The sequence below is a fragment of the Camelus ferus genome, chromosome 8, assembly GCF_009834535.1.
Source record: "Camelus ferus isolate YT-003-E chromosome 8, BCGSAC_Cfer_1.0, whole genome shotgun sequence".
Classification (NCBI taxonomy): Eukaryota; Metazoa; Chordata; class Mammalia; order Artiodactyla; family Camelidae; genus Camelus; species Camelus ferus.
In genome coordinates, this window is record NC_045703.1 from 54,325,808 (window position 1) to 54,342,564 (window position 16,757).

At 37.1% G+C, this 16,757-nt stretch overlaps 1 protein-coding gene across 7 annotated transcripts in view; it reads left to right on the forward strand.

Annotated features, from left to right (window-relative positions):
* ADGRG6 (adhesion G protein-coupled receptor G6) overlaps positions 1-16,757 on the forward strand; it is a 125,449-nt gene that overhangs the window by 58,865 nt on the left and 49,827 nt on the right. For 5 of the 7 annotated variants that reach the window (XM_032485041.1, XM_032485044.1, XM_032485042.1 and 2 more), the window contains 4 exons: positions 1,991-2,332; positions 4,586-5,209; positions 13,396-13,464; positions 15,688-15,771. In XM_032485041.1, the coding sequence (XP_032340932.1) occupies positions 1,991-2,332; positions 4,586-5,209; positions 13,396-13,464; positions 15,688-15,771 (1,119 nt within the window). The remainder of the gene's footprint in view (positions 1-1,990; positions 2,333-4,585; positions 5,210-13,395; positions 13,465-15,687; positions 15,772-16,757) is intronic. The other 2 variants (XM_032485043.1, XM_032485046.1) reach the window with 1 other exon arrangement.

The window sequence follows — 16,757 nt, forward strand, 5'->3', positions numbered from 1 at the left end:
TTTATAATCTCCAGTGTCTCTAACTGGATACATTATCATTAATCTACTCGGACTAGAATCTACTTCTCTCTCCTGAGCCCAAGGTACAGTAACAGAAGCCAAACGTGGCAGAGAGGCCCAGTCATCTGAATCCTGTGCTGGGAGTGAAATAATTGAAAGAAAGAGCCCCAAAACCCCACCCAAAGAGATATTCAGACCTTATCACTCTATCGTTTTTTTAGACTTAGACTTCGTTTGAGTTCATTTCGTGTACTGTACTTAGTCGTTCTTTAATTTAGATGTGTTTTCATTCATTTAAATTACTCATTTATTTGTTCACAAATTTAACAAATTTTATTGAAGGTCTGCCATGTGCCAGGGATGCTGTGCGGTCTTGAGGAGCAAGACAGTGGCTGACAGTACTTACCGCCTGCCTGCTGAGCTTAGAGGAGGGTGGGAGGACCAGACAACGAGCAGAGAGTCTCACAAATGGAAGTAATACAGCTGCTCTGAGTCGTGTTGCAAGGAGAAGAACATGGTGCCCCAGGGATGGATAAGAAAAGGCATCTGGCTAACACTTGATGATCATAGATTGTTTTCCCTGTCTACCCTCAGCCCTGTACAAGAAGTTGGAGACTTAGGGAGGAAGGGCAGAGGGAGGGCAAGTTAGGAAAAGTGGTTGGGGAGCAGAGCTGGCAAGGCAAACCGGTGCATGACACAAGGTAGCCACAGGGAAAGGAAACAAGAAGAACCCAAATCGAGCAGCATAATGTATCTAGTAAGTCCTTGAACGGATCCTGCATCATAGAAGAGTAAGCGATGTCTGTAACAACTACCATTTTCAAGAACAGGTGTTGCATATTCATTCCACTCAACTCAGTACAACTTCGGGAACCCTGTAAATTGAGAGTGATTTCCATTAACATGGTAGAAGTCCTTTGGTGCTTGAAAGTGTGTCAGTTTTATGACAGTTTATTTATCCAGAATGTTGGATAAATGAGATTTCTTCTTCCATTTATACAAATTTTTAAAAGCAACATGAATATTAGCTGCAAAAGCATCTCTAGATAGAAAGACAGTAAGACCTTGGTTTCTGGTTCCGGCTGGTGACCAGGTCCTGGATAAGTAATAATTGAGAAATAATTGATTGCTTTACTTTTCTTCCTACCTCTTGTCATTATATTGTATTATTATTTGTTTATCTTTGGGTCCAAAACTGAAGTGTAAGATCCATTCAGGAACTCTGTCTTTCCTGCTCGTTGGTATATAATATTTAGCATAGTGCCTGGCTTGTAGCGATGTTCACTAAATGAATGAATAAATGAGATAATGACACAAGTATATAATTACCAACTCTAGTAAACAGGTATAAAAAGTGAAAGCATTTTTCAAAACTGTAAATAGTTCACACATGCAAGGTGATGCTATTTATTTGAATTTTAGAAAAAAATGCAATCTTCCAGAAGATAACCCATTGATTTGTTTATATTGGTAGTTACCTTTCCCTTTAAACATTTATTTCCGAAGTGTTTCTCTCCCATGGTTTGTAATATTGAGTTCTGACTTTGTGGTCCTGTAATCCCCCTCTGCCCCAGTTACAGTTAGTCTCTAGAGTAGAGATCCTTAATCCAGGTTACTGAACCTTTGTGAACTCCATTGTCGCCTCCTAAAGCCTATGGGCCCTCTGAAATTATATGCAAGTGTAGTGGCCCTGCTACATTTTACTAGAGAGAGTTCTCCTAACTTTTATCAGATTCTCAGTGTATATGAACCACCCCCAAGTTCAGAAATCATTGCTCTAAAATTTTGTATTTCTCTTTTACTTTCTGTTGCTATGTTGGTTTTTCTTTTTCTCCTTGAGATGGTTTCATTTTCATTTTCATGTTGATGATTATGTTTTGGTATTTTAAAATGTTTACTGCTTGACGGTCCCCAGTGTGTGGTGTTCGCGGTTAAGTGCATGCCTCTGATCCTAGCCCTTGTCTCTGTCTCTCTCTTCTCTGGCCAACAGTGTGGGGATGTGCCAGCTGCAGGGTTGTCCTCTCCAGCCCTTCAGGGACCTTCACATCTCCGTGCTACCCTAACGACTACCCGAACAGCCAGTCTTGCATGTGGACGCTCCGAGCCCCCGTGGGCTATATCATCCAGATAACGTTCAATGACTTCGACATTGAAGAAGCTCCCAACTGCATTTATGACTCATTATCCCTTGATAATGGAGAGAGCCAGACTAAATTTTGTGGAGCAACTGCCAAAGGCCTATCATTTAACTCAAGTGCGAATGAGATGCATGTGTCCTTTTCAAGTGACTTTAGCATCCAGAAGAAAGGTTTCAATGCCAGCTACATCAGAGGTATGTGAACCAAAGGCGGCGCCAGCCTTCTGCTTTCATTTAGCATGTTCCACGGTAAACACCAGGGGCAGAAGATGGTTATGCTCTTTTATGTGCATGTCAATGATTAGGGTTAGAATTTAAGGGCAAGAATCTGTTAATATTCTCTGAGCGTTCTCATTAGCAAAATACAGTTCCCAGATCCAAAATCTGAATTCTTTTATATTGTTTATATGCAGAACATATAAAGGCTATTTGAAAGGTCATGTGGATATCCCACAACTAGTACTTAAAATCTGTAATTCTAACATCTGTCCACCGAACATTGAAAACATTCTTATTTAGAAATCATATTATTTTAGGCTTTTACGACGTTGCCCTTTTAAGAAACTATGCTGAGGACAGATATAGGAATAAACTTATAAACTAAAATTTAAAAAGAGCTATACATAAGTGAAGCTATTAAACAACATAGCCTGACAAAAGTCCCTTGAAAATGGCTAATGGAAGAAAGGAAGTAGTATTTTTATCAGATATATTTCCTGGGTTCTGGCGTATCATAACATTAAAAGAATCTCATTCTCTCTAAAACCTGTCTTTGCTTAAGAAAAACTCAAGCTTCAAGATTATGAGATTTAGTTATACTTTTTTTTTCTCCCCTCCTGAGCTTCTTAAGAAGGTACTACGTATGAAAAAAAAAGAAGTGAAAAAGAGTGGGACCACTATGGAAATGACTGACCCTTATTATTACAAATTGTGTTTCTGGTGGCAGAGTTGCTTACTGTTTGTGATTAACATTAGATATATGTGTGGTTAATTGAAACACACCTGCTTTAATTTTTCAAATAATATTTTAGGGTTATAAAATATTGTAGGAAATTTTAAAATGAAAAGAAGCAAATTAGAATTACTTATACATCTACCAGCCAGCCATAATAACCACTAATAAAATGTTGATGGACGTTATTTCCTTCGAGCTTTTTAAAATTTTAACAATGCATATAAAATACTGAGTTCATAGTGTGTACGTATCCCTTTGGGTAAGTAGGCCTATAAACTGCTTTATATTTAAGAAGTAGACTGAAAAACCACAGTTCTATTAAGTTCCATCATGGATTTTTCAACTGGAATGTTTATATTAAAATATGTTTTTACCACAGACCTATTCTTGGTGTATATTAAAATATATTCAAACTAGCATTCATATGAAGCCAGTATTAAACAGTATTTTTGAGAACTTTTTCTCTCTCAAGTCAGTGCATAATGTTTCATGATACCTGCTGTGTAAGCACACGGTAAATCCATCGTGTTACTCAATAACTTCACGTATGTCGCAGAAGGACTGGGCTAATGCACTTTTATTTTGACTTTCCCGCATGCACAGTCAGTAGCAATCTATGTTAGCAACCAGTCGGAGCTATCTGTTGTATGGCACGGGTACGCTCTAGTGCTTGCCGATGTTAACTTATTTAATTCTTTACTGACCCCCTATACAGTAGGTACCTTTCTCTTTCATTTTGTAGACAAGGGGACTAATGTCGAGTGCCATGCCCAGGGTCACCGGGCACCATGTGGAAGCGTTGGTCCTGGGAGGCCCAGTGTCTGCCCTGTAACCACTGCTCCTTACTGTCCCTTGGAAACGAGCTCACATGCCCAGATGGGAAGGAAATACAGCTTAAAGTGCCATTTTTGTTTGTTCTTTCACTGGACTCCCTCTCCTCAATGGAATTGTCTTTGCCTTTGTCCTAAAATTAGCGTGGTGACGGGGGAGACAAGCAGGATCTTGGGGTGTCTGAAGGGAGAGGGTAGCAGAGGAATGTTTGGGAGGAGTGAAAGGTGATTGTTAACGAAAAATAGAATTATTAGCTATTATGTTTAGTTATTATTTGAAAGGAAACATAATTTTGAAAATCTTAATGTATAAACAGAACTTTGCTGAGACCAGTCATTTGCTTAATTGTTTTTTTTTTCCAATTGAGGGATTTAAAAAAAGAAAAACATCTTGTAACCTAGGCAGCTATCACTCAAAGGTTTAGGTGTGACAGCCAAATGTGGTTAGAGTTTAAACAAGTGGGGTTTCTTATTGTTGTCATCACTGGGGTAAGGTTCTGGGTAAGTGATGAGAGAGTGGTGGCCAGAAAAAGAGGGGACTGATGGGGCAAAGGGTGGGTAAAAAGCCAATGTGTAGAGAGTGGTTGTGTATCAGACTTTTTGCATCTTATTAGTCCATGTCTGAAGTTAACACATTTTATCTGTTGCTGTGTTTTGTCCTAGTTGCCGTGTCCTTAAGGAATCAAAAGGTCATTTTACCCCAGACACTAGATGCTTACCAGGTATCTGTTGCAAAAAGTGTCTCTATTCCAGAGCTCAGAGCTTTCACACTCTGCTTTGAAGCAACCAAAATTGGCAAGGAAGACAACGAATGGACAGCTTTCTCCTACTCAGATGCATCCTTCACACAATTGCTCAGTTTTGGAAAGGCCAAGAGTGGTTACTTTCTATCTATCTATGGCTCAGAATGCTTGCTGAATAGTGTGTTACCTGTAAAAGATAAGGAAGACATTTTTACCGAAAGCTTTGAGCAGCTCTGCATTGTTTGGAATAATTCTTTGGGCTCCGTTGGTGTCAATTTCAAAAGAAACTATGAAGCCATTCCATGTGATTCAACCATTAGTAAAGTTATTCCTGGGAATGGGAAATTGTTGCTGGGCTCCAATCAAAATGAAATTGCCTCTCTAAAAGGGGACATTTATAACTTTCGACTTTGGAATTTTACCATGAATTCCAAAGTCCTCTCCAACCTCAGCTGTAGTGTGAAAGGGAACGTGGTGGACTGGCAGAATGACTTTTGGAACATCCCAACTGCAGCTCTGAAAGCTGAAAACAACCTAAGCTGTGGTAAGTCTGTGGCATAGTCACTTTTTTTTTTTAATTGTTTTATGAGTATGTTTGTCAGCAAGAAATTATACAGACACACAGATACGTATGTGATTACAAGCCATACACATTCAACCACAGCTTTTGGTCCTACCATTTTTAAGTTTTTCCTGTGTCATAAAATATCACACAGTTTACTCCTAACAATCACCAGTTATAATTCTTGTATCTAGAATAGAAGTGTTACCCCAAGACTGAAACAAAAGAAATGAGTAAGTCACTGTTTTTAGTCATAAAGATGACACAGTAAAAAGCTGATCTTTGTCATCCTGGGGTGAAATTTCCATTCCATTACTTAAACAACCACAACCTTAAAGGATGATATTTACTTAGCCAATATTAAATATCAGGAGTGTCCATTTTATGGAAAATCTTGATAATCAGGAATTTTGAATTTTATCTTTGGATGTTTTCCATTTGTTTGAAAATGAGCATTTGTTGTTTGTTTCAAATACTCTTCTCTCCTTGGTTGCTTTTTGAGAGACTTTAAATGTGATATTATTTGCAGTAGCTAACTGCAAAATATTTAGGAAAATAATGCCATGTTACAAAAATTATTAAAATAGACCCCTATCAAATATTCTCTATGCACGTAAGTCAATTCTGGAAGTCCTTATTTTCCTGTAGGACTGCATCAAAAGTAGAAGTTTCATTATCAATTTGACTGTCATATGACTAAATCTAAGGTGTTGATTATATATATATATATATATATATATATATTTAGTCACAGAGATAACTCTCGATAAAGGAGAGAAAGAAGAGGCCTAATATTCAAAAGTCGTTTATATGTGACTTTAGAAGGAATTCTACCAGAACTTCATCCTAATACTTTCAAAAAGTAGTTCCCATTGTGAAGACCTGACGCCACCTGCCCTGTTTCCTTGACCTGTGTTTGCCCTTCTGTCTGGGGAGCTCATCACCTCCCGCTCCGTGTGGGCCATGGTGCTCCTGCAGAGGGTGGGAGGCTGTTATGTGAGGTCATTTGAGAAGTATTTCCTTGTGGATTGTTGGAAAGAGGGTAAACCACAACCTCGTTCCAGAAGGAGACTTAGGAACTTTGTAAGAGTTTATGTTGTTCCCAGCATCCTCTCATTTTGAGATTATAGCTCTGCTTAGGGACTCCTAAGAGGTCTTTTACTCAGTGAGGAAACTGAGAAAATCAGGTGTGTGTTTGGTGTGGGATGGGGAACAGCAAGGGGAGGGCAGTGGTGCACTTCCTACATTCAGGGTAATTATCTTTAGGGGCCTTTTTTCATTATATCCTTGGCCATTATTAAAAAGTCATAATGTAGACTATTTAATGTTAACCTTTCTATGCGTCAGTGTTTGAAGGCTATGACAACCAAAAGAAAAGAAGAAAGAATTTGGCTAAGTATATTAATAATTGCTAAATACTTAAATTATACTAAAATTGGATACATGTTATGTGCTAGGTACTGTTTTAATCACTTTCCACGTAGTAACTTCCAACATAGATCTCATGATGTAAGTTTTGTTATTAACCCCATTTTGCAGATGAGTAATTGAGGGACAAAGAGATTAAGTAACTTATCCAAGGTCATTTAACTAGTAAATGGTCAAGCCAGAAATTGAAGCCAGAAAGTTCAGTTTTAGAATCGTGCTCTCTCTTAGACTGTCTTTCAGCATAAGCAGGACTAGAACATGAGAGGCAGTGTTGGGGTAGGGAAGCCAATTCCTGCCCAGATGAACAGCACAAAGGTCCAGGGGCTGTCTTCTCTTGCCAGCAGTGCTCTCCCAGAACACTGGCTTCCCCAGGTGTTAGCATGGTATTTGTTTTAAACAAAATTAATAAGATTTCTTTCCTGAAATGCTTCGATACCTTAACTAGTGAAATGTGAGGACTATTGTACACAAGAATTCCTAAACTTCTTTTAAGAAATCCTCTAGATCAGGGGTTGGCAAACTAGGATTTTTTTGGTAAATTAAGTTTTATTGGGACACAGCCATGCCCGTGAGGTTCTGTATTGTCTGTGGCTGCCTCTGTGCTACAGCGGCAGAGCTGACTGACTGTGAGAGACGGCATGGCCCACCCTCCTAAAGTACTTACTGTCTGGCCCTTTGAGAGCAAATCTGCCAACCCCTGAAACAAGCCCAAAGAATCAAAGGGTCTAGTTTTCTGAAGCACACACTTTGGACAATACTGGAAAAGCGCTGCTAGGCCTCCTGGGTCAGAGATAACAGACCAGTCACACGTGGGCCACTTTAGCCCTCAGGCATGGGAGGTGGTGGCAACATTTATTTGTTTTTATTTCTTTACCTTTGTTCCACTTAGTGCTTTTAAATGGTGGTTTATTTCCAACATTAAAAAATTAGATTCTGGTGGGGGAGGGGATAGCTCAGCGGTAGAGAGCATGCTTAGCATGCACGAGATCCTGGGTTCAATCCCCAGCACCTCCATTAAAAAATAAAGAAAAAAAAAGTTTAAAAAATTTAAAAATTAGATTTCACATAAAAATTTTTGGGTTCTCTGGTAAACAACAAACTCTTGACACTCACACTCCACACTCTCCCCCCACCCGCCTCAGATTGACTTCTGGCCGGGTAGGCTCTTGGGTTTGGGAATCCCAATTTGGGCCACTCCCTTCACTTTATACAGGGCAGGAAACCAAAGCTCAGAAAAGATTAGTGGCCAAGGCAGTTGCTGAGCTAAAATGTACGTCTCCTGTCCCTGACCCAGGGTTTCTATCTGGGAATCCTCATTTTTTTTTTTAACACCATCTTTAAGACTCCTTTCCCAAGCCTTGTGATTACTGGAAAGCATCGGATATGTGCTGGTGGCGCTTAGCCATCGGTACATTTTCAAAATGATTTCAAAGGAGTAGCGCAAGCTGACAGAGTCAGTGTTGGAGTTCCTTTAACTTTCACAGTGACCTTCTCGACATCCCACAGTGACGCCAAACACCCCCGTTCCGAACATCAGATATCCTGGACTGCGTTTCAGGAGTAATAACGGGAGAGGGAGTTTCCTGCTGCTTAATCATCAGCTTTGGGAGTTGAAGAATCCAAGTCACTTATTAACTGACAGGAAATACCTGTAACACAGATGGTATCTAAGCTTGTTAGCTAAGCAAAACTTTAATAAATGAAAAAAAGTAGGCTCTGTTAACATTTTAACCTTTCTTTTTTTCTGGAACACTGGGACTTGCTGTTTATGGTAGTGGTATTTCCCCAAACTAATGATCAGTACAGTAGCCAATGGGAAAATAGAACTTCATGCCTCACATTCCATTGGCCTGACAATATCTGTTAAATATGAACTTTCATTCCAGAATCAACTTGTGACAGAAAATGAATAGATTTTCCAGAGGCTTACTGCTGAATAAATTTAATATGAAAATAAGATAGTAGAACAGAACTGACTGCACTTAACTTTAAAGCATCCTATCATTTGTTTCAAATATTAAATATCCTACCCTTAATAAAATCCATATATTATGAACCGATGTTTTAATAATTTTATAATTGGACATTTTTGTTTTCCTATAATGTCCTCAGCGTAGTTAAGGAATATACCTAATTAAGAAATTTTCATCTTTTTTTTTAAACATAGTTAATCTTGTCAGTCCTTTTCAGAAAGAAATATTTTATTTACTAGCAATTCTTTTTCATTTTATATCATCCTTCTTTTTCTTAGGACAGTTTATTAAACATACTGAGTTTTATAACCTCCGTGAATAGACAGTTTCCCTAATGGACCTTTTAATTATAAGTGTGAGTATTTGCCTGCATTATGATTCAAGTTTAGATACTGGCTATTGTCCATCAGTTTTTACAAAGAACAGACAGTGCCTTCTACACCAGTTTTATTTATTTTACTGATGACTGCTCTTTCCTGAGGAGTGGTACCATATAACTCAATGAATAGTCTAAGTTCAAACAAATTACACTTATTTAACAAGCATTTATTAATCAATTCCATTTATTAACCACTGTGTATTTGGAGATAAGGCGTAGTTCACAAGTACCCAACTTTGACATTATTTTCTAGAAATTTTTGGATTTGTACTGACTTTTGTTTTCATCTCTGAAATTTTACACTTAATTACCAAGGTTTCATCAACTTTTGTATTCCAGCCCTTTCATTTTCAATAATTACAGTTCTGTCCTTTATAGCCATAAAACTCTGATTCACTATTGGCTCCTCCTGTTCATTCCTAACAAGTGATTGAGTGTAGCATTTTTAGATGACTGATTTTTTTTTTAAATTAAAAAGATAAAATCACTTTATCTTTATAAGGGACTTCATTCTTTGAAGATGCCCAAACTCTTTTTGAGCTTAAATTGCTTCCAAAAATTGTTTTAGATATATTTGTGAAAAACAATTTAAATTTAATTTAGTAACAACTGAAAAGAAGGAATTGAAATAATTTATTATTTTTGTCCCATTAGTGCAGCTCACATGAGGGTTTAGTGCTGTTGACTATTATTTGAATTGTCATGAAGTAGAATGAGAGGAGTTATTGGCTGCATGTCAATCTTTTTCTTTACTACAACTTGTATAAATAGTGACACCTTTTAGGAGCAAGATTTTGGAGGAACAAAAGGTAGAGAAAAAAGATTAACAGCTTTATAACCTTTCATCAACTGCCCATTTTCAGTGATTACCTTTTTTTCAAGGAAATTTGGCTTTAAATTTTATAGTTAATATTAAATAAATACCTTTGAACCCTTTGTGTTATGCGCAAAAACCAGTAAATATACATAGGTCACATTCTGAAAACAATTCCTTGATGATAAACATATCATTATCCAGGAGAAAGAATTGTTCCTTCATCCTTAACAATCTCCTGGTTTGTAATCTATCTATCTAGAAAAATTGGTTGGGAGAGCGACTTTTCTATGCAGATATGCTGAAAATGGAACTGGGTACAAATAAAAAGTTTGTGCACATTTAAAATATTTTATGTATCTGTTTACATCATTTGGTGTATTTGTAATACAAGACCTCATCAGTATAATTTCCTTCTAATTAAATTTTGTCACTTGTATTTACACCATTTCACTAAAACAGTCTTCACATTTAATTTCTATTGCTATATTGAATCATCATAAAATAGTGTTTATAGAGCATTTATAAAGCAATATCAGTTTGCTAAACTAAAAGTACCCAAAAAAGATCAATTGATAATTTAAAGATTGAGAAGTAAATGTTACAGTTTTCCATGACAAGGATGTCACATAATGAAATTTAGACTTGCTACCGTACAGTGAAACTGATGAAATGTTAAAGAAAATTGTTAAATATCCTATTCTAAATCCTAACTCTGCTGATTTTCTTTCCTTGTTTCTACAACTAGGCTCTTTACCGTACTGCACTGGCAATGTAGTTAGCCTAACAACTTCTTTCCCACAGTGCTGTCGCCTTATCTCCCAGAGATACTGTATCAGGGCCAGAAGTGGCCCAAGGAACCTTTGCTGTCAACATTGTGTGTAATTTGAGAAGCACAGGAACTCTGTCCAAGCCTCTCCTCTCTTGCATGTTTTAGTGGCTGAGATTTCCTCAGTCATTTTGAGTTCTAAAGGCTTTTTAGTTTTCAGAAGTTCCTTACTAAACTGTAAGTACCTACAGGAAAAGTAAGCTCATGCAAGAAGGGGGCATAAGTTAAGTGTGATGGGAAGGAATGATGGGCAGAAAACATTCAAGATTAAAGTGTAGACTGCCTTCAACGTCTGCCTCCTCAGTGTTCTTTCTCCAGAGTACACTTGTCTGAGTTTTCAATCACTAGCCCCCCACTCCCATCTCTACTTCCTTTCGTAGCCAAGCTTCCTCTTTTTGCAGTCACTTCTCAAACACTGGAAATCTAGAGTTGATCATTCCCATGCTCCTGAAGCAAATTTCTGTAGAGCTGTTACAGAAACTGCAATGCAAACTAAAGCATCTTTATCATTCTGGACCTTTCTGGTATACTTGATATGGCCATGCTCTCCATGAAACTTTGTCCACTTGGGTTCTACAAAACCATCTTCTACAAGAGCTATTTTTACCTTCTCAAATCTACAATGTTTAAAAAAAAATCTGATACTTAAATATAGCAATGTCTATGGTTCCATCAAATCTACACATCTGTAGCTTCTGTGGAGTACTTCCTGTCTAGACCTCTTACAAAAACATGCACACCTGTCCATGCACCAGATGTCACACTATGTCAGTTCCTATATCTGGACTTACTGTTTAGCCCACCCCACCTAAGTTTGCTTTCCTTCCAGTATTTACTACCTCCTTTTATGAGATGATTAGGTACCAATTTCTTAAGTTGGAAACCAGAAAAATTTATTCTCTCCATCCCTTTCTTTCTCTATTCTCCAGTTAGTCACTAAATAAATCCTATATATTCCATGTTCAGATGTCTTGTATCCATCTCTTTCTGTCCATCCTAACTGTACTCATGATATCAAACCTGAATTATTATTCTTATTCTTACTTTCTGTAACTCCTCTCTCTTAGTTAGTGATGGAGCCTCAGAAGTGATTGTTTTCAAAGTTAAACTTAGTTTTCTTACCAAGTTTCCTTTCATTTTCCCCCATTTCCTTTAAGAAAGAGTTTGAAATGTTCGCAACCATTCATAATGCATTCAGTAATTTAGTCAGTAAAGTTTGAGGACCCACCTACTATATGTGTGGGATATTCCATGTGAAGGAAGACCCAAAGTCCCAGTACTTATAGTGTTACATTCTACAAGGCCCCCCACGGTCTGTCCATTACCCACCTATCTGGTCATTCCTACCAGTTTCTACAAATGACCTACTCCAGTAATGCTGTGCCTCCTAGGTTCAGACTGTTTCACTGACCTCTTGGTATCTGTTTCAGTAATTCTGTCTTCTAGGAATAACCGTCTCTAGTCTCTTCTCCCCTGATCAGTATAGTGACCTGCCGTATTCCCAGCTCGTCTTTGTGATGGGTTTCCGATTTCTCCTTCTTGCCAAGCTGCTGGTCTCATCCTCCTTTGGCCCACTGAGTACCTATATTACTCAGAACTGTGAAGCCATCTCTCATTCATGCCTCTCTGAGCTCAGAGACATTGTCTTAAAGCATTATTCTAGCCACTGCCTCACACTCTGTAAACAGTGAGTGAATGTTTATTGAATGAACACATAAAGATCAGTGATGAGAGCTTCTCACCAGTTAACGTCACAGACCTTCTCGAGGCTGGAGGGTTGGGTCTTCCTGAGATAACGTGACTCCTTCCTTAGGCCAGGTGCCTGCTGCTGTCAAGAATGAAGAAACCGTGATTCCTGAGATGCTGCTAAACTGTTGGGATGCTTTCTGCTTATGCACATGATTAACCTAATTGGATATCTTTTGTTGGCTCTTGTACCTGCTTGGCCTTCACATACTCTTCCCATAGGAAAATTTGGAAATTGTTTAAACATTAGAATGTAGTCAATATTATAGGAATGTTCTTTAAAAATTAAATATATATGTGCGTGTGTTTGTGTGTACATATATGTATATATATATATTTGTATTTATTCTTCTTTGTTCATAGTACCATATACTTTGTGAAAAGTTTAACCCATCTTTCTCAGCCTCAGCCTGTTGGTAAAAGTCTGTTAATGGCCAGAGAGAGACTGAGTGCCGCAGAGAGAATCTACTACACCTACAAGAAAATCAGCTCAAAACTAGAGCTTGAAATAAAAAGAAACAGAGACCAACTTGAAGTCACAGAAGCATATTTCTGGAATGGCAGTGAGCATGTAGCTAGTGCCTACAAACCGAAAACATGCATCTTATGAGCATTAGTAATATCCAAACTCACTTTGGAAATTTACTTTTGATGTTTTGGTTATTTCATCTGTATGAATTTTCACCAAAGCCTTATAATTTGTTATGTGAAAAGGCTCTGAAGTTTCAAGGGGCCATAGCACTTCTTTTCCTTTCCTATGTGGATGGGGCCACTAAATTGAGTTAAAAGATTTTGAGGGAAATTACAACAGCATGATTTTACACTTGTGGAAATTAAGACCCAAAGGTCTTAAGAGACTTTCTTGGTGTTGGAGTTATTACTGGTGGACTCTTCTAGGGCTGCTCCCGTTACACCAGCCAAATGACTCATGATTCTTTTTTCTGGATAGTATCATTAAATCATAAGTCAAATGTGTATAATCCCTCTGTGTTGGTTAAGGTTCCTACCTGATCCCGCTCCCGGCAGCAGAACTAGCCAACTGCGCAGACTTGGGGACCCTCTGCCAAGGTAGGGAGTTCACATCGTCCTCTGGAGTCTGTTTCCTTCTTACTGTTTTGGATAATGTAGTTGTCGTTTTGAATTTTGTCTTAATTTTCACTTGAGAAGCTAGAAACCAGCAAAGCAGAAGAATTTCTGGATGTGCTTTAGTTGTGTGGGTGCAGTGTGGAGACAGAATGCATTCACACACTGGATGACCACATTTCCATAAAGCACTGAGTTTTTAAAATGTGAATGATTATATGCTATTAGCAAGTGTTGATTTCACTTTTTCCCTCCATTTCGTCTCAAGAATATTGGGAAGGTCCAGTATAAATATAGCCATATAATATTTTGAAAAAGTATTCATGTCTAAAAAAACAAGGGGAAAAATTAAGTTGACTATTCAGTTAAGTTTAAGACAAGACCATGAAGCAATTTATGATGTGCAATGTAACTTAAATATTAAGATAAAAATAGTTGTACTAAGCTAATATGAATGTAATTTTATTAATTTTCATAGTGCATAATGAGTAGACTGTGGTCAATATTCTAATTATATATTACAGACTGAGTAGTTGCATGCTAAGTAATCCATAAAGTCTCATAAATTTGAAGTAATAATATAGTTTGCTTTAATTTATCATTGCTGCTTCTAATTACCCATGACCCATTTTCATCCATTTATTCTATTAAAAACTTCTTTTTGAAGTACCATGTTCTGTATGCCACATTAAGAATCATGACCATGGCCTTTTGTAAAGCTGGATCTCTTTTTAAGAAGATCATAGACTGTAAGTGACAGGGGTTAGAAGTTAGACTAAATGAATAGAATCCTAAGCTCTCATCTGCAGTTCCAGTGTGGGAGCAGAGTAGGCGGGGAGAGGGCGGGTAACTCATTATCTTTGTTTCTTTTCGGAGACACTATTTCTTGATATTATTATTGATGAATACCCTATGAAAATAACATTCTTAAGTAGTTTATTCTCATGAACTCAGGGTAGTTTTTAAAACAGTTATATGAAATAGAAAAAGCCTTAATTTTACTTAGTTCAAGGTGTGAAGATTTTTTAAAATTTTTACTTTATTTTTTTCTTTTAATCTGAGATATCAGTAGGACTGATTCTTTGGGTCAAAGGATTAGACACCCAGCTTTTTTCCCCCCTATGTCCTAAATGACCAAAAGGCATCTTCATAATCATTGATGTATTTTACATTAAATAAATATAACTGCTCATGGTTTAAAAACATAAGACTTCAAAAAGAATCCCTATTCCTAAGTGTTATATATTACTTTGAAATGGAAAATTATTTCAGTTAAGAATAACACATTTTGAATCAAGGAATTCAATATTTTCTAAAGAGCCTTTGGAAGATAATTCTTTTCATAAGCACTGAAATGTTTTAAATGTAGGTAGTTTTTTTTTTCCTAACAGAGAGATATGTAGCAAATGGTTATTGTACATAGAAATGCACATCTTACACAAAGGTACTCCTAAGATAAACTAAAGAAAAATTACATGTATAGTTATTTTACTACTTATACTGTTCCTCCAGAATCCCCTTAGAAAGACAGCATCAAAGCATTACATAAGGGCTTAATTTTTGAGAGATTAGCAGTATCAGAAGCATAGCTATGACATGGTGCTTTGAAAAGTCCCTCCTGTGAGGCTTGCCCTTATGAAAGTCATTTTATTCATCAGTGCTTAGTAAAAGTCTTGGGATCTTTAAATGATTGACTTTATCTGTACATTCCATTCTCTTTTGTTCTTCTTTACCTTTGTCTTCTCAAGGAGAAATACATTTTATTTTGCTAATCTCAGTGTGTCAGAAAGACTGACTTAGTTTATATTATCTCAAGCTGATAGGTGCTGTACAGAATTCCTTCTCTAACTTTTCTTTTTACGATGTAGGAGACTGAGTTTTAGAAGGCTTTAGTCACTCGCTGTGTGGTTATCAGCCTATTAATGGCAGACCTAGGTCTAGAACCTAAGTGTTCTTTCTCTGTTTCCTTTGTGCCAGGGCCAGACTCTTATGCAATATGGCACCAAAGGCCATGGGAAGATTCTTAATGTGCTTAGAAAGCATTGCTTCATTGTATGCATTATAACCTTGGGATCTGTTGTGTTTAGTGGCAAGAAATGGTTTCTATTCCTCCTCTAAGTATTTTCATGCATTAATTATAGATTGCTCATCCATATTAACTTTCATGTGCTCCTTGCAAAGTCATATCTTTCTCATCTTTATTACCAGCTACTGTAAGCTCTCCTAGTGCCACACCACCCACTGTCACCACTAACATGCCTGTTACTAATAGAACCGATAAACAAAGGAATGGTAAGAAATCATTGCCTTTTATATTTGTAGTACGTCTGACTTGATGAAAAATTGTGTTCTGAGGGTGGAAATATCTAATGTTCCAGCAAAGTTTCTGTTGTTAAAATCAATTGGTGCATTTGTACATTTGCAAGATTAATAAAATAAATACCACTTGACTGCCTTGAGTGCCCCATTCTAATGACCAAGGGGATGAGTATATCTCCAGAATCACTCTTCTTCACTTTTAGCTAAAATTTCTTTCAAAGAAAGCTTTAAGAGAAAGGCGTTAATTGAAAGGAATTAATTTGCATTATCCTAGAGATCTGAGAAGAAGAATGTCCAGGGCATCCGGTCAGCTTATGCTCCAAAAGCAGCTAGTTTTTAAAGAATTTGATCATCTCAAAAAACTAAATAATTTTAGTAATTTAACTTCTCACTAAAGCCAACTTTGTGTTCAAACAATTGTGACATTTAAATTATTTTTATATGCTAATACTTTGCTTTCTGTTTTTATTTGTTGAAGAATAATGGTTAGAATGGGACCGTATATCAACTAAATCATAAATCAGTTTGACTGACAGAACTTCAAGTAACTGCCAGCACCGCTTATGTTTTCTCTATATGTACACTTCTATTTATATTATTTATAATTTGCAAATATAGCAGGTACATAAGATCAGAATTGAACAGGGAAAATGCCAGGTGAATTGAGTTATTATTTAATCTGCTACTTACATTGACTACGTACATAGTCTTTTGGTAATTCAGAGTAAGTGACTTCAGTTTTGTCTAAAAAAGAGAAATTCCAATCAGGTGACCACACCATACTCTCAAATATGGGGTATTAGAAACAAAGGAATTTTCTCAACCCCAATCATTTAACTTGCAAGGCCAAGACATCTGTAATGTATCACCAGGGACCAAAACCCAGAGAAAAGAAACCCACATAGCTCATTTTTCCTTTTGGCTTTAGGGGTTACATCAACTTCCTCTGTAAGGACATT